The 21,660-nt window shown below is 42.5% G+C and overlaps 1 protein-coding gene across 1 annotated transcript; it reads left to right on the top strand.

Annotated features, from left to right (window-relative positions):
• Window positions 1-5,118: 5,118 nt before the first annotated feature.
• Window positions 5,119-21,656, top strand: FBXO3 (F-box protein 3). The gene is made up of 11 exons (XM_057408776.1): window positions 5,119-5,281; window positions 8,519-8,608; window positions 9,877-10,040; window positions 11,027-11,141; window positions 13,927-14,131; window positions 15,190-15,235; window positions 17,363-17,447; window positions 17,885-18,007; window positions 18,426-18,541; window positions 18,938-19,128; window positions 20,554-21,656. The coding sequence occupies exons 1-11, from the start codon at window positions 5,175-5,177 to the stop codon at window positions 20,677-20,679; spliced, it is 1,368 nt and encodes a 455-aa protein (XP_057264759.1). The 5' UTR covers window positions 5,119-5,174; the 3' UTR covers window positions 20,680-21,656.
• Window positions 21,657-21,660: the final 4 nt, after the last annotated feature.

Here is a 21,660-nt window from a genome sequence, read left to right as displayed (position 1 = left end):
ATCTGATTAAACAGATCCAAGACCTGCAATCATCAACCTAAGGATGCTTTGCAACACTGGGAGATCCTCGATTGGCTCCTAAGACAACACTCCATCACAACATGGTTATGGGGATTGTGCGGGTGGTAGGTACAAGCAAGTGCCAAATAAGCTGTGGCACAGTTGCCCTGGAATTCTTGGAGCTAGACCAGCAGTGAGTTTGACTCCACACGCACAAGCAGCATGTTGTTCAGCTGATAAGCAAACTGAGAACGTGCATCAGCAAATACAGTTTGTTTATCCCCTAATAACTGGTTTTGAGTAGTGCAAGCAAAAAAGAAACCAGGTCTGCACTGGGCAGATAAGAGCTCTGACCAAAAGGACGACCAAAGGTCGCACCAGACCTCCTGGAAACTTCAAAAGAGAAGCTCTCAGTGGGAATGGATGACTAAGGGAATTGCAAAGGGCTTTTATCTTTGTGCTACCTCTTCAAATACAGCTCAACACTTCAGTCATTTCTTCTTGCCATCGTCTGATGCATTTACAGGGGTACAGGGCTGGGTTCAGCCTTGTTCCTCCTGCACAGGCGTTTGTAGCCAAAAACCCCATCGTTGCAGCCACAGGTACCAGCCAGCCTCATGAACGACCTCAACTAATAGCATAAAGAGTGTGTGGAGCTGAAGACTGAGCTGCTGTTTCACTTAGATGTGGGGTTTTAGGGTCAAGAAAGACTCAACAGCAGTAGAATTTTCTCTAGGGGCACCTCATTTTTCTCCAGGTTCCTTGGGTAAAGAAAGACCTTCCGAGCTCCCACTCAAACCCACCAGGGTCCCAGCACCTTCCATGAGATCATGAAATACTCTTCCTATCCTTGCTTTCAGTGGGGTCTCTCACACATCTCTTGGGCCATGAATCATGTAATTGCACCATGAATCACACGCAATGAAACGCTGCAAGTGCATGAAGTGATAAATATTCCTGAGGCTTTATCACTGCCTTTTTTGACCAAGTTAAGTTTGAAATTAGCAGTCTTGGTCTCCTGTGAACTTCATCAGTGTTACTCTGTCAGTATTATAACCAGCACACTCAACTGTGTATGTACAGAACCTGAAAGCACGTACTGGCATTGCTGGCCTGTGATGAAGGCATCTACTGATTATTCACTGCACTGAGTTTCTCTTCTACACTATCTGCTTCATTTAATGTGTTAGCTCTTGGAGGCAAGAATCATGCATTTCTGTGCTCTGTAAAGTAAGAAAGCTTGATTTTGTATACTTTCACAGGTTAATGTTTACATTTGCAGCAGTATCTTATACATGATTCATGTGAAAGAAGATGATATGAAAGGAAAACCAACTCTGAGATAAGCAGCCCTGGAAAAGAATAAAACTCGGGTATGTCAGTGTGTGCCAACATGGACTCTTTCATCTGAAGAATAAAGCCCAGTCTGGCAAAATGACTCTCCAAGTGGGATTCCAAACTCTGCAAACATCCATAAATATTTCAGATCCATTTTGGAGCTAAGAATCTGAGACAAAAAGATTTGCAAATGAAAAAAGACAAGTCTGAAGTCACAGAGCACCCTGACTCAGAGCTGTGCCCTGCAGGAGAGGGGAGGACCAGAGGTGGCTTTTTGTCAACCTTAGGTGACTGATATATGCAAGAACATCCATGTATCTGACTACTCCACCTAGACCAGCCACAGGTATGCTACCACACTGCTCCTTCCGTAGCTCATCTCCACATCAGGACCCACAGAGGCCAGGGACACAAGGATATGAGGCTCTAGTTCAGCTTCCAACTTTCCGTGCTAAGGGACCTGCCTGGATTACTGTCTTAGAGGGTCCAGAAGGATAAATGCTGGGAGTAGACCCCAACTATGGCTGCTTTGAGTCTTGCATGTAACCACTAGATAAAGTCCATTGGTTGAATCCTTGGCAATTCATTTGACTTCATTTGACCTTGGAGCTGTCAAGGCTAATTTAGCATTGTGTGAGAGCTTTACGAGGGGCATTAGTGTTGGCTGGGTGATGTGGCAGTAATGAGGAAGGGATTTTATTTCAAACCATTGTTTCATTCCGACAAAGGCAGCCTGAAGATACACTCTGACACATATCCTATTTGTTACTAAAATGTCCAACAGGCTCCTATGCAATATCTGGTTTATTCACGTACACATGTCATTGAAGTTCTGGCTCTGATCCCTTTAGCTACCCGCCCGTCATCTTTCACATCTCATCTGAGATTCACTCCTGGGAAGACTGAAAAAGTGATTTGGTTATCAGCTCATATGTAAATCCCTCACCTTTTTAAGGGCTGATGAACTCTCCTTATGTTTATGTGATTCATTGGAATCACTGCATGATCCTACAGCTCCTAGTTTTAATTTTCTTACCTTACTCCTTTCATGCTCTTTATTACAGCCACTCAGTGTGTGCTGGTTAATTTCAGATGATCAGATTTCCAAGTAAAGGTCATTGTCTGCTTGTTCCTATGAGGCCCTGACCTTATTGCATCTTTGCTACAGTAAAGAACAAACCCAATAATAATAGTATAATAACAACAGAAATTTTCTGGACCTCAGCTTCTTTCTTTCAATCAATTCCCCAAGCTGTCTATTCCTCTCAAAGTCTCACTTTTGCCCATTTATTATTGTCCATTTAGAGCACTAAGAAGCTGATGTTGTGAAATGTGGATCACCCCCTGCCCAAAAAATCTTAGCACATTAGCTGAATTTCAAGAGACACTCAGTACCCAGTGGCAAAGATCCCTTGTGTGCCATTTCAGCAGATTTTCAATAAGTGAAAATAAAGGAAGGAATCTAAACCCCTCATCATCTTTCGAAGATTAAACATGGGATGCACAAAGCAATCTGATAAATTTTCAGCCTGAGGAATACCTCTGATATATTTAGCCATTTGGGCTCTATGACTGGTGATAATGGAAGAAAAACTAGGCTCTGTTATTAAAGTGGGAAAGAACCTTTATGTCTAGACAGAGCTGGAAAAATGCCACCATAACTTACCTGCACCCATAGTTTGTGCACCTGTCACTTAGTTCATGGAGAATGCAAAGCCTGGAGTGGGTAAACCACTTAAATGCTTCCATTTTAAGTGGGTTTATCTTTGCTTTTAGAGTTTGGGGGGCTTTTTTATTTGTTTTTTTTTTTGTGCATTTTTTTTCAGCTTCAGGAACTGACAGGTCCCTTTTACTATGTGTTCTTTGCAATTGTTAGGCTACACATTAGGAAAGTACAATGACAGCTCTTCAATGCAGCCCTGAGGAGCTAGCTAACCAGCATAGCTAAGTAATTTTTACTACTAACTCCTACAGAATTATAGGCAAACTCCATTTCCATCCTCATCAATGCCTAAGCTCCCAAGTATACATTTCCCCACAGTGCAATCACACTGTGTACATTTCCACGCAGTGCAATCACTGACTGCTGTATAGACTGCCTGTTAAGTTTCAAAAGAGCAACAAAGAGCCACCCTCATCCACTCCCTGACACGTTAATGTTGGCGGAAATGTGAACCTACTTTCCAGTTTCAGCTAATACACTGATTTTGGAAGGCTAGTAAGTAAGAATGAGCATGCAAGTGCTGCGCTTCAGAGCACCAGCAGCACTTCACAAACCATAGTAACTTAATGCCTTGCCAGTACGTGCTCACCTTGAACACATGTGCACACCAGTTACTGCCATTGACAGTCCCTGCCAAACCCACGCTCTCACGGTGAAGGACTTTACCTTGTTTCTCATCTTTCCAGGTCTTCAGAAGCATTCAGCTCTTTTTCCATAGCCTGGCACGCACTGTCCATGATGGCTCCCCACTCTTGGCACGCACTGTCCATGATGGTTCTCCACTCTTGGCACGCACTGTCCATGATGGTTCCCCACTCTTGGCACACACTGTCCATGATGGCTCCCCACTCTTGGCACGCACTGTCCATGATGGCTCCCCACTCTTGGCACACACTGTCCATGATGGCTCCCCACTCTTGGCACGCACTGTCCATGATGGCTCCCCACTCTTGGCACACACTGTCCATGATGGTTCCCCGCTCTTGGCAAACACTGTCCATGATGGTTCCCCACTCTTGGCACGCACTGTCCATGATGATTCCCCACTCTTGGCATGCAGTGTCCATGATGGCTCCCCACTCTTGGCACGCAGTGTCCATGATGGCTCCCCACTCTTGGCACACACTGTCCATGATGATTCCCCACTCTTTAATCCCATTATTACGTTGGTGGTGTGAAGATTTGGAGGCATTTATGCTTGCTGGCCATTTTGCGCAGGTGTAGTTAAAGATTTAAGAGCAGTTTTGCCCTTTTGAATGGCAGCATTCCACATCACCCCTTTTTTGACTGGAAAATGATCATTGTGATATGTGATTATCAAATCTGGTAGCTTCACAGATTTGTATGCATTTTCTGCTTCCTCAGCAAACTCATGAAGGCGCCTTTCTATTCTTGCTCTATTTCCTTCTGTTACTTTCTACTTTGCTCTTAAATCTTGATTATTTCACTTCCTGTTCACCCACTGAATTATCTTATTTCAAAAATTCCAGATGTGTTTTAATTGTTCAAGGTAATTCAGGCTTTAAGTTATGCAGAAAGTATATTAAGAAACTTGATCTCTTAATAGTCTTTAAAACCAAAGCATAGCTTCACACCCAAGTCCCAGCCTGCCTGAACCATTGACCAGATGGGCTCAGGGCAGTTGCCAAACCACGCCATCTGGAACGCTTTAGGGTAAGGGGGACATCCGCGCAGGGCTCACAGATGGCCGTACACCAGCCAAGCCTGTGGTGGTCCAGAGCAGAGGATCAAGGCCGAGTGGCCTGCACTCCCCAAGGCACGGAGCTCCTCTCCCGCCATGAGGCTTCCACCTCATGGTCTCCACCTGAGGTAAGCATCGCTGCGGGACACGCTTAACCACCGAGATGGCAGAGGGGATTGGATATGGCTGCTGCACAGGGGACGGTGCCTGCCCCAATACCCGACCCCATGGTGAGGACTGAGGCGAGCCGCAACGCTGCGCTGACAGGCGGCCGCCCGTAGGAGGAGCCGCGGAGGGCGGGGAGGAGCCGCCAGCAGGGGGCGCTGCGGGACTCCCCTCCCTCCTCCGCCTCTTCTCCCGGCGTCCCGGCCGCTGACAACGGAGCGGCGCAGCCGTGGGACGGCTCGCAAGATGGCGGCGCCCCTGGACATGGAGCCCTCCGCTCTTAGTCTGGAGCTGCTGCCGACCGACCCGCTGCTGCTCATCCTCAGCTTCCTCGATTACCGGGATCTGATGAGGTACGGGTCGGGGCCGGGGCTCTGCCGGATCCGCGCTGCCCGGCGGGTGGGGGAGCGGGGCCTCGGCGGGGGCGCGGAGGCAGCGCCGGGGCGGGGAGCGGGGCCCCGCTCACGGCGGAGCTGAGGGGGCAGGCGGGAGGGCCCAGTGTGTCTTTGCCGGGGGAGCCGAGGCCGGCTCCTGCGGCGGGGTCAGCGGGAGGAGCTGGCGGGGGAAGGCGGTGGGAGGTGGGGTGAAGGCTGCGGGCTGCCGGTGGCCCGGGGCCTCACAACTTCTGGGTGTGCGGATCGCAATGGTCGGGGCGAAGGGGCTCAGGGCGCTCCGTGAGTGCGGGCAAGGCGGGTTGGCTTGTCCTGGAGAGCTGCCGAGTGCAGGGCAGACCCCAGAGCGCCGCTCCCGTGCGGAACACCGGCCTTCTCTGGGGGTTCGTGGCAGAAGGCAACGTTCGGGCTGTTCTCTCCCCGGTTGTACGTTGGTTCTGTTTGTAGCTAGATCACAGTTCAGGGATGAACCCATAGCTAAATTTGCAGGGTCAATAACTCTCACGTAACTGTTGCATACCCTTGGGTAAACAAAGGGCAGTCTCCACCGGTAGGTATCTTCAGTGATTTGAGCAAAAACCAAATGAAAGGACAAAAGGTGACTTCTCAGGCAGAAAAAGCCATGAGTGAAAGTTGCAGGTTGCTCTCGGACGCTTTGCTGGATGGCTCTAGAGTTGAGTCATAGCGTGAAGATGAGTGTGTGTTTTCAGTGCAGTACAAGCACTGGCAGCGATTGAAAGCACAGCACTTAATCAAAGAAGGAGGTATAGGCATGAATGCAATAGAATATTAACAAAATGGGGTTTGTTTGGGGTTTTTCTTTCCCCTGTAAATGCTAGTCAACAAAGCTAAAGACGTGAGAGAGTTCTAACAGCAAAAAACGCATTAAGTATAAGCAAAACTAGAACAACTGTTACAAGTCCAGCACAGATGATTTAGTAGTAGTTCCTAATGGTGTGATGAAGACGCTACCTATTTGTGTTATGTATTTAACAAAGTAAGATGGATTTTGCTGTGCAAGGACAATCACATATTGTGTAGGCTTCTCATTTGAAAGGTCAGTAATGGCAGTTTTGCGGAACTGACTGTTTGTGTTAGTTGAGGACAAATCTAGGTTGCTTACATTTGTTCTAGTGACACATATATGCTCGGACCATCACACACATTACCAGTTCCATGGGTTGGTTAGGCTGGTGGTGGCCCTAAATAATAGAAAAGCTGATGAGTGACCAAATATTTATGTAATTATTGAGAATGGCTTTAATTGCATCTGTGTCATGTTGAAGACATGTGTTACTGTGATGCCACGGTGGGTGACTTCTTTCCTACCAGAAGCATCAATAATCACCAGTGTAATAGATTTCATAGCATCATAGAATGGTTTGGGTTGGAAAGTTCTAAAGATCATCCAGTTCCAACCCCCTGACATAAGCAGGGACACCTCACACTAGACCATGTCACCCAAGGCTCTGTTCAGCCTGGCCTTGAACACTGCCAGGGATGGAGCATTTATCACTTTCTTATAATGTGTGTGGGGGAGCAGGATTGAACAGCTAAATATGAATTACATATATGAAAAACACCTTAGTTTTGGTGCAGGAGATTTTGACCAGCCCTGGACTTTGGCTGATTTTACTTGTCAAAGACAGGCATGAGAGGCGTCTTTATTTCGGTACGTAACTGTGTCCATTTGCAGTGTTGGTCTATCTTACTTCCCAGTTTCTGAATCACACTGACAAGATCCCAGAAAGCAGTAACTGGAAGCTTAAGTTTGGTAATCTCATTTAGGGTATTTAGATGTTAATCAAAGCCATTAAATACGCCTAACTCTTAGAACAAACTACCAAAGGAAGTGATGTTGTCTCATCTAAATTGGTCGTATCTTTGGGGTGTTTCTTTAAAGCATAACTGATAATTCAGCTCAAACATAGAAGTGAAAAGGTTTATTGGCTGGTGTTCAGGTTGGACTGAGTGAGGCAATAATCTCTTTTAAATTCTATGAATCTTTGAATAACCGAATCATTCCCTGTATTACTGCTCTGCATGTTGCTGATGCTCTGCTGCCCATTTTTACTCATATAAATAGGTTGAAATGTCTTGCTGTGGATGCAAGTTGTACATTTCAGAAAGGCTTTATAACTAAAAGTAAATACGGGAACAGACTGTATTTGATGGCACCTCCCTTGCTGCTTTTAAAGAGCAATTTAGGAATCAGGAATATAGGTTAGCTTTTGCTATCTCCTTGCCTAGACCCAGAATCATAGAATCACAGAATGGTTAGGGTTGGAAAGGACATTAAGATCATCCAGTTCGAACCCCAGGGACACGTCACACTAGACCATGTCACTCAGGGCTTGGTCCAGCCTGGCCTAGAACACTACCATGGATGGAGCATTTGTCACTTCTTTGGACAACCTTTTCCAGTGCCTCACATGCTCACAGTAAAGAACTTCTTCCTTAGATCTAACCTGAACTTCCCCTGTTTTAGTTTGAACCCATTCCCCCTTGTCCTATCCCTACAGTCCCTGACGAAGAGTCCCTCTCCAGCATCATTGTAGCCCCCTTCACACGCTGGAAGCTGCTCTGAAGTCTCCAAGCAGCTTCTCTTCTCTGGGCTCCACAGCCCCAGTGTTCTCAGCCTGTTTTCATACAGGAGGTATTTCAGCCCCTTTTCATCCTCATGGCCTCTGGACTTGTTCCAACAGCTCCATGTCTTTCTTACATTGAGGACACCAGAGCTGCACACAGTGCTGCATATAGGGTCTCATGGGAGCAGAGTAGAGAGCGGGATCATCTCTTTTGACTTGCTGCTCACACTCCTTTTGATGCAGCCCACCCTACAGTTGGAATTTAAACCATTACTAGGCTGTGCTACTGGAATCCTGCTGCCAGGGCAGTGGAGTCACGCTGGAATCCTTCAGACAATGTTTACGATGGCACAGCCCTGCTGGGTGACCTGCTTTACAGAATTGCTTAATTGCTGGCAGTTCTCAAAGCATGGAGAAAAGTAGTTCACGACTGGTACAGCTATAATGGAGACTTAACCATTGTAAGCACAACTCTAGAAAGGACAGCTAACTAACTTTCGACCTCTGCATTCATTTAATGAGAATGCAGTGTGTAATACACTGGTCACTATTTATCCCTGTTTATTTTGCTAATCTTTTGTAATAAATTTAAATTATTTTATATTTATAGTTGCTGCTATCTAAGTCGAAGATTAAATCAGCTATCAAGCCATGATCCATTGTGGAAAAGACATTGCAAGAAATACTGGCTTATTTCAGAGTAAGTGTGGTTGGTTTAAGCCTTTTTGCTATTAAAATGAAACTTATGTTACCGTGCTATCTGTTTTGGTCCACATTACTTCTAGTAACTCTTAAGACTGCATTGGTATTCACCAGCTTCTTACCAAACTGATGAAAGGTTAGAGGTATCAGAAATACTCATCTCCTAAAAAAGCTTCATGAAGGTACAAGTGTTAAAAAGCTTTATGGATGGATAGAGAAGAAGCACAGCTTCTCCTTCAGCCTTGGCATTAAGAGGGCAACTTAATCTTATCAGACACCATATATTCTATGAAAGAAAGTCTGAGTGCTGCAATTATGAGGGGTACATCTGGATGGCCATGTTAGGGGTACAGCTGGATTCTTATGTCATTACTGGAATCACAGAACAGATGAGGTTGGAAGAGACCTTTTTGGTCCTCTAGTCCAACTCCCCTGCTCATGCAGGGTCACCTAGAGCAGGTTGTCCAGGACTGTGTCCAGTGTCTTATCAATGAGTGCTGCTGAGAAGAATCTGCCTCCACCTTTACTCCTTCCCATTAGGTAATTGTACACATTGATAAGATCCCCCTGAATTTTCTCAGGCAGAATAATTCTTTCAGTTCTGTAATCACGTTTGAGGCCCTGTGTTGGACTTTTTCCAGTACGTCCATATCTTTCATGTAGTAGGGACCATAGAACTGGACACAGTGCTCCACATGTGGCTGCTACAGTTTGGAGTCAAGCATCCTTTGTCAGATGTTAGCACATTTTTGGCAGCCTGTCTTCCTATAGCCTTCTGTTGTACCTGTGGGGAGAAATGAATATTCAGTAATTCCCTAAGAAATTGACTTTCCATATCAGTGCCCAGAGTTCTCATTTAACTCTCTGGTTTGCTCCTTAATCCTTCTTTATTGGGTGAATAAAGGAGTTTGTGACTAATGCAGTAGATCAAAAACGTGGGGTTTTTTTTTTCAAGCCTTGTCTTTGTATGTGTGAAATGTGATGTGAATTAGCCAGTCACAAGTTCTAAGATTTAATAATAGGCAGCCCTCTATTTAAAGGAATACTGTTTTTCCCCTGGTACTAAATACCCTGAATGTTTCCTAATTCTGTTCCAAGTTGCTGTTGAATAGATGCCAAAATTAAATGAGTTCGTGTAGCTTCATGTGGCTCAGAGTGTTCTTAGCTTAATATTATGCGTACTGCTGCTGCCAAATAACTTCTTGGGTATAGAAGTTAAGCTTTTTTAGGCTGTTTTTTTAGCTTCTTTTCTTCATATCCACTTAGAGAGGAAAAAAGCCAACGAAATCAGAGCTGGAAAGCCATCTTCATCAGTACCTACTCTGACCTGGGAAGATACATCCAATACTATGCTACATTGAAAAAAGCCTGGGATGACCTGGAAAAATACTTGGGACAGAGGTGTCCTCGGATGATTGGTTCTTTGAAAGGTACAGTGTAATACCTAGTAGGTTGCCTGTTGTTAACTTTCATACTGGCACAGGTTGCCCAAAGAAGTGGTAAATGCTCCATCCCTGGCAGTGTTCAAGGCCAGGTTGGACAGAGCCTTGGGTGACATGGTTTAGTGTGAGGTGTCCCTGCCTATGGCAGGGGGTTGGAACTGGACGATCTTAAGGTCCTTTCCAACTCAAACCATTCTGTGATTCTGTGGTACTGCTTTCATCCTACGTGTGTGTTTCACTGGCAATACTGGGGGGAGAAAGGTTCATGTCACTTTGTAAATACTTTCTACTTAAGTCAGACCTGTAGAGATTTCATCAGATGGAGATCGGTGCTGTATTAAGTAATCATCTTCCTTTCAAACGTATGTCGTATTCATTCTGTGCCACCTAGCTTATAATAAAGTCACCAAATATTGACTTGAGTCCATGTTTGTTTGATCAGGGCTTTTAAAAATTCTATGTTTGGTATTGGAAATACTTGATTTTTAGTGAGTCTGGCCATTAGCATGAATTTAATCAATGGAAGATGCTTGAGACCATGCTAGTAGACCGCTGCATCCCAAAGTTGAGCTGACTTTATCTTGCTTTTGTATGTCTGTTACTTCACTTTCTCTGAATCATAAATGGCAAAATACTTGGAAATAAGTATTCCTTTTGTGATAACATAAAATACCTTCCATACTGTTAAGGTTGCTGGGGCTACTTAACATTCTCTTTGGAAGTTGAAAACATGCTGTTATGTGTAGAATGTGGCAAGTTTTTGCCTTATTTTTAGCCCTGCAGCCCTATTGAAATTATGTGAAATAAGATTTTGAAGGAGAGGTCTTAACGCAACCTCTAATACCAGCTGTGTCAGGAAGAGCACAGTGGGCACTGGGGACAGAGTAGTGGAGCAGCATTACATTTAGGAATCTTGTAGGAGCAGCAGATTTCCCCTCCAAAACTGCCACTTACTGTCTCTTTTTTTTACACAGAGAGTGTGCAGGAGGAAGATCTGGATGCTGTGGAAGCACAAATAGGTTGCAAACTCCCTGATGACTATCGGTGTTCTTTTCGTATTCATAATGGACAGAAGCTCGTTGTTCCTGGGTAAGGAGCAAAAACTATATACCAAGTTATTAATTCCTTTTCTATTTCTTGGGTAGTTCCTTTATTAACAATATAAAATGTCTTCTGAACAGGATAACTCAAGCATTTAAATGTAACTGAGTGATGGCTTGAAGTGATGCTTCTAGAATTGGCTGTCTTCCAGTCTCGGGAGGAACCGAAAACACAGTGTGGTTTTGCTGAAATTACTCTTGCACTTCAGCCCTTTTTCCTAGTGAGAGCCCTGATTTAGTTTCTTTTTTGGTAATAACTAGAACTTCCAACTGTTGGACTTTCAATGGTACCACTGCAAGTTGTTCTCCTAAAGTTTTCTGTTGTATTACATGAGTAAATTGGCCTCTTGATCTTTCAGGAATCACTCTTTTCATTAAAATGATTAGGGAATGGCTTTCAAACCGGGTAATCATTTCAAGTAGAATCAAAATGTCAGTTCTGCTAATGAAGTCTTCTCAGTAGAAGATTTGATACAATTTGATGAGGTTTCAGCAATTGAAAACTCCTCCTATGTTAAGGTTAGAAGGTAAATAACCAAACATAGTTTTCTATCTTGCAGCTATAGGCAGAGTTAGCAGGTCAGCACCTGATAAATGCTGCTAGTGTTAGCTAAAGATTGAAAGCTACAGCAAATCATTGCAGTGTCTGTAGGGGCCAATGCATTCATGTTACTTTACCAAAACCTTCACAAGCAAAGGAAGTGCAGCTTTCTCCAATTCCAGTGTTGTATGTTGAAGGACTGTGACCAGAAGGTTGAAGGAGGTGACCCTGTCCCTCTATTCTGCTCTCATGAAGACCCCCCTTGGAGCACTGTGTGCAGTTCTGGTGTACTCAACATAAGAAGGACATGGAACTGTTGGAGCAATCCAGAGAAGGGCCACGAGGATGATCAGGGGCTGGAGCACCTCCTGTGTGGAGACAGGCTGAGAAAGTTGGGGCTGTTCAGCCTGGAGAAGAGAAGGCTGCGTGGAGAACTCAGAGCAGCCTTCCAATATCTGAAGGGGCCTACAGGGATGCTGGAGAGGGACTCTTCATTAGGGACTGCAGTGATAGGACAAGGGGTAGCGGGTTCAAACTGAAACAGGGGAAGTTCAGGTTAGATATAAGGAAGAAATTCTTTACTGTAAGGATGGTGAGGCACTGGAATGGGTTGCCCAGCGAAGTAGTAAATGCTTCATCCCTGGCAGTGTTCAAAGCTAGATTGGACAGAGTCTTGGTTGATACGGTTTAGCGTAAGGTGTCCCTGCCCATGGCAAGGGGGTTGGAGCTAGGTGATCTTAAGGCACTTTCCAACCCAGATCATTCTGTGATTCAAATGTGCAGAAGGAATATGTGGAACATTTTTATGCAGCCATAAGGATGACTTCTAGTTCCCTTTCTTTTCCAGGAAAACCTTTTTTTAGAGAGGAGATAGGTGCCCTAGTTCTATAGACTTCAGATACAGCTTGTGTGCTTCCTGCTCTTCCTCCTACTTTTTCACTCCCACAAAGCCTCTAGTGTGATGATGTGCCTAGAAGATTTGGGACTAGTTGTCATTGTTGAATGCTTCAGCTTTCTGTGTTTGCATGTTAGCATCACTCTTTAAACTGCACAACACGCTAATTCCAGCAAGGCTATGTAAGGGAAAAGAGGAATGGAACCTGTTGCCCAGGATGGGATCAGCTTATATCACACTGACGTGTGGCAGCTTGCACCTGAGTCACTGCTTTCATAACACCAGTAAAAGCTTCAGCATCTGCAGGAGTTTACATCTGAGAACATCAGTGAAAGGCAAATTAGTAGGGAGTATGGGTGGGGAGGTGTATATGACAGGTTTGTGTACTCCTCCTGCTGCTAAGCACGCTGCTGTAGTGTGTGTTCTTGTAGTTGATTAATTTGATCATGTTACCCCTTTTCTACCATTCTGACATTGTCTGCCCCTTTATTACATTGAATGTAAATTGCTTGTTTGTTTTCACCCTGGCTGGCATCTAGCCCAACATTCATATCAAGGTTAAATTTAGTTTCCAGTACTCACCTTGTTCCTATTCTGTGCCATATTTCAGATTAATACTACTTTTCTTATGTGTGAGTGGCTTCTTTTACTGTCTTCAGTGTCACTTCCTTGTTGTCAAAACCAAACAGATAACAAAACCCATTCTTTGCTGCGATACAAAAAGCTAGAGAGGAAAAAAATTGGAAAGACACTTGATGGTCTTGCCATGTCCTGCTGATGAATATTGTCTCATTCTCTCCCTGTATGTCCGTTTACCTGTGTCTCTATGCCTTTACTTTCTATACTGAGATTATAATCTCTTTGACTCAATGGTTATTTAGCTAGTTTACTTCTCAGCCTTTTGTCCACACTGTAGAGAACCTTGCTCATTAGTTTTGATCAATGACTGTTACTGCAGTGGGTTGAAAAGTCATGGATGCTTTGATAGTATTGAAATGAACTTGCACAAAACTTAAGATATAGATAGGATATATTCTGCTACTATAGGAAGCTGTATCGGCTGTGAACAACTTCTTCGAAGCAGTTGCAGAGATGATGGGAATCACCAACACAGTTTAAAATATATACAAGGAAGTGTTTATCTTGAAGCCATCAAGCCTCCCTTTGCAGAGGTTGATGCTGTGAACTAATAACCTAGTTCAGCACCTGGGTGTTAGACTTGGAGTTCATCTAAGTCTCATATGCATCGAATCAATACTTAGAAAAGCTTTAAAACTGTCTTTGCCTTGTAAGTGGTATCTTCTCTTTATCATTCCTTTTTTGTTGCTGTCTGTTCAGTTTGATGGGAAGCATGGCACTGTCAAACCACTACCGCTCTGAAGACTTGCTGGATATCGACACAGCAGCTGGAGGTTTTCAGCAGAGGCTAGGCCTGAAGCAGTGTCTTCCTCTTACTTTCTGCATTCACACTGGCCTGAGTCAATACATGGCCCTGGAGAGTGTGGAGGGACGAAATAAATACGAGATCTTCTATCAGTGTCCTGTAAGGAGCATGTGTTTATACTCCTGAATGTACTTTGCTAATGGCTGCTGCTGTCCCTATACACGTTATCAGATACCTAAAGTATTTTGCATTGTAGAAAGTGAATGCTGAAAAATGATGTTAGTGTGATGAAAACCAGATGGCAACTCAAGGGCAAGTACCAAAGCCCGTAAGTGAAATAAATTTACACGACGTTGTTGATATCTATAACAATTTCTATACATTCGTCCTTATTGGAAGGTACTAATTTAATTTGTTCAAACTATGGCAGATATACCCTTTTGCCCCTGTTTCTGTAAGGAAGAAAAGCTTCCATTAAAGAAGATCAGCATCTGTATATATCTCCTCCCCTAGATATTTTAAATGTAAACTTCCTACAGTAAATGATAACCCTGGTTTCTAAGGAAAACTTACTCTAGTGAGAGAGCAAATTGCTTTTGAACAGCTCCTTTGTAGAATATAATTGAGTATTCCTCATAATTCTGGTATTTTAAGATAGGCGTATTGTTGTTAGCGAAGCTTAAGGATATTAAACGTAACAAGTTTTTAGCCCTCTCATTACCTTATGCCCTGATGACTCCCTCCCCCTTTTCCAGTAGATTGCATTGCTTAAAGCCCCATCCAACCTGGCCTTGAACGCTTCCAGGGATGGGAATGATCCTGGGCAACATGCTGTAGCTAACTCTGCCTCAAGCAGATGGATTAGACTGGTCATCCCGAAAGCTCTCTTCCAACCTTAGCTGTTCTGTGCTTCTGTTCTAAGGCAGTATTTGGGGGAGCCTTATTTCTTGAATGATGCATTGAATCTGATTCTGTATGCATGAGCCTTCATGGAATGTTCAGGCTGTATATTCAGTGATCACATGAGCGTTCATGGGGACAAGCGTGTGTGTTTTATACTCCCAGTCACATATTCAAACTTAGAATGATGTAGTAAACAGATTTTGTTTAGTGAATCTAGGGAAAGTGTTTCCTATGTTGTATTCAGGTGTTGAATTTTAACTTTAGAAGTCTAATGCATTCCTTCTAATATATCCGTACACTTCTTGCTCTTTTAGGACCAAATGGCTCGCAACCCATCTGCTATTGATATGTTCATTACAGGTAAGCCTTTAAATAATATACTCTGCAAAATGTTTTAACTGTGCTGTTTAGAAAATGCCTGTCAGTACAACTTGAGCAAAGCAAGTGCTGAATTTTCTGTGTTACTTGCAAGACTCTAAGCTGCTTAAAATCATCAGTGCCTACTTGAATTGATATGCAAGCTCTCTTTAATGAAGCTTGTTCTTGTGTGTGCCTTGTGTACAAATCATTCAGTGCACTAACCTGTCTAACAAGGGGAGCAGAACCTTTAAGTTAGCGCTCATGGGAGTGATGTAAGCATCTGTTAAAAGCAACACCCATGTGGACGGAAAGATTGGGTGTTTTTTCACCAGTAGCTTTTGCAGCCATGTTAGGAGTTGAAAACATTGTGTCCCTTAAGGAAATCTATTTAAATATTAACATAGAAGAAAACTTTTCTGGATGTTTTAGTTGCCTGATTGCTTTGTTCAAAGGGTAAAGGAATTGTCGAATAGTTTGGGTTGGAAGGGACCTTCAAAGGTCATCTAGTCCAGTGCCCAAAAGGAGGGAAGGGGAAAACTGCATGATTGTTGTTTGGTTATGTAATAATCTGTTGTGCTCATCTGTCTGACATGTACACTGACTGCACCAGTTGTTTGATTATTTCTTTTTGGTAATCTACTGGAATCTGGTAATTGTGGCTATGTCTAAATTAATTCCTTTCACTCGGTGTGAAGACAGATGTGTAATAAATGGCACCCTACTTAAAATTTAGCCTGGCATGTTTCTGAGGATATACGTACTGATACTACAGTGAGCAACCGCATTAGGCAATGCTGGTTTGGGATGAAGGTAGTCAAATGCTTAACCAAGCTAACTTTAGGAAACCTTTCTATGTAGTGGTATGATCAGTATGAACTGATTTCAGTGTGATATAGTCAACGTTCTTACCTGCTTTACAAAGGACTTATTGCAGGATGCATTGTGTACTTTAGAACCATCATAAGGAATACACAGCAAAAGCTCAAGAGTTTGGATGCTTGCTTCACTCCACCTGAGGGTGATATATTGGTATTGCAGCTCAAGGCTGTTGCTTTTATGGAATTGAGTCAGTGGTGAGGTGATCAGACATCATATTTAAATGTATTCCAATCTTGACTTACTGCAAGGTAGAGGGGAATTTTCATATACAGCATTTATCTTGTCATTTTGAGGGTGATGGGGTAAATTCATCCGCTTCCTCCATTCAGAGTTCATTTATACAAGGTTTGCATTTTGTGGATTAGTGGTAGGAAGGAGGATAATAAACCTGGAGTTCCTTAGACTTCCAAAAGATCAAAGGACAGTACACATAGCTCTTGCTCAAAGGAAGAAGCAGTAAGTACACTTAATCTAACAGGAGTGGTAGCACTTGATAACACATCAGTGAAGGTGAGAATAATGATTTCTTAGTACTTCAGCTTAAATCCAACTTGAGAGTTAAATGTGACAGTTTGACTGTCTACTTGGAAATCAAGCTGTTCCTAAAGAATAGCTGTAGGTGTATGAAAGGCTGTTCTCAGACAATGGCTGTAAGTGTATGAAAATCCCAGCTTCAGAATAACACACAGATTTAGTCTTCTGGGTTTGTCACAGGACTGCGGAGGATGTCTGTGACTTATCCCTGGTTTTAAGGAGAAGGAAATACTGCCACTTGCTAGCGTGTTTTTCAGAAACTATTCGTATGGAAACTTGGTTATCAAACCTAAGTCTGTAAATCCACCAGCAGGCTTGCATTCCTCTGCAAGTAGAGTAGCTGAAAATCGCTACACAAGTAGTATAGGCCTCTATACTTCTCCTCTTTCCCACTCATAGCAGAACAGTCATGAGCAGAAAAGGAGCTGGTGAGACACATCGGCATTTGAAGACCATGATTATAACGTGACATACTCAGCTAAGAGATTCTTTGTTTGCTCTGTCATTTCTGGAGTATGCACCCTTAACTTTTAGTTCTTGGTTGGTTTCTCCAAATGGTCTTTGTTGGTAGATGGTCTGGAATACTGAGTCATCGAAACCGAGAGTTTATTATAACAACAATCAAAGCTGTAAACTTTTTCCTTGAAGCATTTATTGTAATCTGCTTAGTGGTGAATTTGCCTGTCCTGATGAATATTCTTCTTTGGCATCTAGGTACATCTTACTTGGAATGGTTTACATCCTATGTAAACAAAGTTGTAACTGGAGGTTATCCTATCATCAGAGACCAGATTTTCAGGTATCGTGACTGGGATTTACAATTTCTCTGCAAGGCTTTGGTGCTTCTTTTAGAATGCTGACCTTTTTCCAAGTAGTTATGAGTAGCTGGTGCAAAAACTGTAGGAGTCTCTAGTTTTGGGAGTTTTTTAAACAGCATGATGACACATCCTTAAACAAGTGTATTTTCATTGACTTCAGAGGAAATCATACACATAGCTTAATACAAGCATTAATGGAGGTACAAAGAGATCCACAGCTGTATGAGTTTAGGTGATGGGGAGGTACACATCATGAAGACACTGCATACATATGTCTTCTATTTAACTGCCAAATGGAGAGTTAAGTATTACTCGGCCCCATAGTGCTCTTGTTACATTACTTAATCACTTTACATGTGTAGTTTTCTGCACTGAATGTACAGAGCAATTTGCAGCATTAACATTTTCCTTTCTGTAGGTATGTCCATGATAAAGAATGTGTTGCTACAACTGAAGATATTACTGTTTCTGTGTCCACATCTTTTCTACCTGAACTCAGTTCTGTACATCCACCACATTATTTCTTCACTTACAGAATCAGGTAAAAATAACAACTGAATTAACTCTTATAACACAGGGACTTACGTAATGTTCAAAGCATTGGTTGATGCTAATTTATGCAAAGCATTCAAAACTGTTCTAAAATGAACAAGATGTGCACAACATGCTGCACTTTCTAATAGGAAAATACTAGATTATTACCTGGTCAGGTATGCAGAGTACCAGTCAGGTTAGTAATTGGTAAAGTACAGTGATGGGTGGGGGAAAGAAGTTACAAGTATCTCTTGTGATGTAGAAAGGGGTAAATAACAGCAGATAGCAAAGCAGGGGCATGGAGATGGATCTTCACTACTTCATGGGGTTTTGTTTGCCCAGTCTTAGATCCAAGGACACTAAAGCCTTTCTTAAATTGTACAGAGGTAGTTACCTAACCATTAAGTATGCATTTTGGCTTCTAGAATTGAAATGTCCAAAGATGCTCTTCCTGAAAAGGCTTGTCAGCTGGACAGTCGATACTGGAAAATAACAAATGCCAAAGGTGATGTAGAAGAAGTTCAGGGTCCTGGAGTAGTTGGTAAGTAAAAGATTGCTTTACTAACGCAATAGAGAGAGAGGTTTTGTATTTGGTATACTTAGTGTACATTAGATGTGCTCTGTATTTACATATTGGGGAATTTACATTACTAGTTACTCATTATAGTGACAGAAGGTAGTAGTTACACAGTTTATATCAAAATCAGCTTGTTGCTTGAAAGAAAGAGAGGTGTATTCTCTGTTTTGTCTTTAAAGTAGTTTTGCAAGGGATATCTGAACATCCTGATAGTTAACCACCCTTCAGACAGTTTAACATCAATAATGGCTGAGAATCATTTATGCATCCACTGGAATATAAAATGATCTGCCTGAATATGTTGTGGAGTGCAAGTTCTACTTCAGTCCTTACTGTCATGATCTATTATTTTACCAACAGGGGAGTTTCCCATTATCAGCCCAGGGAAAGTCTATGAATATACCAGCTGTACTACGTTTTCCACAACATCTGGATACATGGAGGGCTATTACACCTTTCATTGCCTCTACTACAAGGACAAATTCTTCAATGTCACAATTCCTAGATTCCATATGGTGTGTCCAACATTCAAGGTGTCTACAGCACGAATGGTAAGTGGAGGTGCAGTTGTGAAAACACTTCTAGTACAAAAATTACAGTACTGAACAGTATTTATACTGGTAACTCCAAAACATGTGCCAGTTAAGCCTAGCAACTGTAGTAATCTCTGTAGGAGTTTGTACATTGGTAAAGTCACATAGCCTCGTTGCTTTTGACATGGAATGCTACCAGTTGAATTCAGGACCCTCAGCCCTAGTTTTCATAGGATGCTGCATATGGCTCTGGGTCTCCTTCCTCAAGTCCTCACCTCTTTCTGGCGTGATACCTGGTTGTATCAGTGAGATGAGGGGCCCTGTGGGTTCCTGACAGAGGTAGAATCTGACTTTTCTGTTGTCCTGTGTCTGAACACGACTCCCTCTCGGGGTACCCAGAAATAGATAGGGGTGTGTGGATGTATGTCTGTTCAGGGTGTATTTCAAGGGTCTTAATTTGTACTTAGAAACATGGCAGTGCATTAGCTGTTTAGATTTCACAGTTCTTTTGAATATTCTACTTCAGTATGACCGCTTTTGCCTCTTTTAGCCATAAGAATGTATCTACTCTCTTCAGCAAGAAGAGTTTCAGTTAATGACAACTAAAAAATTATAGCAGCCTCTATGATGCTCATTAGTTGTCACTGAAAGTGCATTTCATAAAGTCACTTAATGACTTCTTGAATCAGTAAGATATTTAGCTTGCTGTTACTTATAATGTAGTTTCAATGTGGAGATTGCAGGTTAACTATATAATTTCTCCCTTTGCTATAGGCATTTAGACTAATTCAGATAAAACTTGGGAGTTTTCTGCATGCACTCTTTCCTCAGGAGTAGGCATCTACTTGTACACTTCCTCGTGTTTTTCCAGGGATTTGAGACACTCATTACCAGTAGCTCTACGAGTTAAGTGCCAGGAGATGTCGTGATTCTAACAGAAGATCATAGAATCACAGACTGGTTTAGGTTGGAAGGGACTTGAAAGATCACCTAGTTCCAACCTCCTGCCATGGGCAGAGATAATGGCATCTCTTAATTCATGCTTCTGTTTATGGGAGTTGTAACCTCCTTCCATTCAGTGGGCTGTAAATAACTGCTTTTCTCTTTTGCTCTACAAGTAATGACCCTTTCTTTTTAAACTGCTTTTAATAAAAGACAATATAAGCTGCCAAGAAAACTGGTACTGAATTGTGGCTTTACATAATTGTACGTAGTAAATAGCCATCAGCCTTCATTATTTCGTGAGTTAACGGTCAAGAAGTTGGGCAGAATTATCTCTATGACAAATTAAGCATTGTTAGGAGCTGGATTTAGGATGAAGATCACAATGTGTACTTCTAATAGACACCATAATGCAGACCAGAGTTTTCTACACAGTTGTTAGTGCTTCCTTAGGAGTAGCTGGAAAAGATGTTAATTAAATCAGGATGTGTTTTGTTGTAGGAAACAAATCACAATGAATATGCAGTGGATGAAGACGAAGATTCCACAGACACTGATGAATACGAAGATCGCCGCAGGGTGTTGGACATTCCTGCGCCTGGTGGACGCTGCCCACGTCACACCTGATGGGCTCTTTAACAGAACAAAATAAACTGGTTTCAGAAGCTGAACTCTTTGGGGCTAGTGCATAAGAATATTTCTGACTGTTGTAAATGGAATTCCTGTTGCACATCAGGACAACTAGCATGAATGTTGGTGCCAGTTCTAATATTCATCAGAGTTTAACTTGGTTTCTTCTCCTGGTTTGGAAGGGGAAAGATGGGGAGGGAGGGAGGGAGGGACAGGCAAAGAAGGTGTTTGGGCTTTGTTCACTTTTTTCCCAGGGTACAAAATAGCTTGATAATCTGAGGTAATCATATCTTACATTTTTAAACTATTGCCTATTTATGATCATATTGCAAATACAGGTGTGGGGGTTTGGTTTTATACAAGCATTTAAAATTAGCAATAGACAAGATGGCAAAAAAGGTGAGTTTCTACTCTTAATAACTCCTGCTAAGGATAAAACTTGCAGTTTGCTCTTGAGATCAGGTGCTCTTCCACTCTTTTTGTTTATTAGCATAGAAGTACCAGAAAATTCTGGTCATCAGGTACATAAATGAGGAATGAAACTGGCCTTATTTTTAGACAATCTGTCTTTCAACTTCATTTTATGCTGAGTGACTCTGACTGGATAATGCCTTTTTGGAATGTAGTGTATGTGCATAAGCTGCCACTGGGTACCCAAGGAATTTCTCAGTGAACTACAAAGTATGAATTTGTAAATATGTTTTGAGGTTTTTCTTTATAAAATATTTGCTGTTCAGACTTTGTCATAGGTGTCAAATTTGTGTTGAATTATCACGTTTCCCTCGATCCTCTCTGGAGTTTTGTAACTACGCCTAAATAAAAAGGAGAAAAGAGGAAGAAAAGGGGAACCTGACAGAACACTAGATGATTAGAAACTTTCTATTTAAAGAAGTATCTGTTTGCTTTATCCCTTTTATTTTGTTTCCATTGTTATTAATAAACAACTTAATTGCCTCCTTTGCTCTGAAGTGCTACATG

Source organism: Pezoporus wallicus, unplaced genomic scaffold (assembly GCF_028554395.1).
Source record: "Pezoporus wallicus isolate ANWC-B61680 ecotype Strahan unplaced genomic scaffold, APGP_CSIRO_Pwel_v1 contig_6382, whole genome shotgun sequence".
In the NCBI taxonomy this organism is placed as follows: Eukaryota; Metazoa; Chordata; class Aves; order Psittaciformes; family Psittacidae; genus Pezoporus; species Pezoporus wallicus.
This window is presented reverse-complemented; position numbering and strand designations above follow the sequence as displayed.

What these genes read in the sequence shown, in the direction of transcription:
- FBXO3 (XM_057408776.1), top strand. Translation starts at nt 5,175, where the DNA reads ATGGCGGCGCCCCTGGACATGGAGCCCTCCGCTCTTAGTCTGGAGCTG. An exon ending in TCAGGGTCCTGGAGTAGTTG is followed by an intron (nt 18,542 to 18,937) that starts GTAAGTAAAAGA and finishes TTTTACCAACAG; the next exon opens with GGGAGTTTCCCATTATCAGC. An exon ending in AGGTGTCTACAGCACGAATG is followed by an intron (nt 19,129 to 20,553) that starts GTAAGTGGAGGT and finishes GTTTTGTTGTAG; the next exon opens with GAAACAAATCACAATGAATA.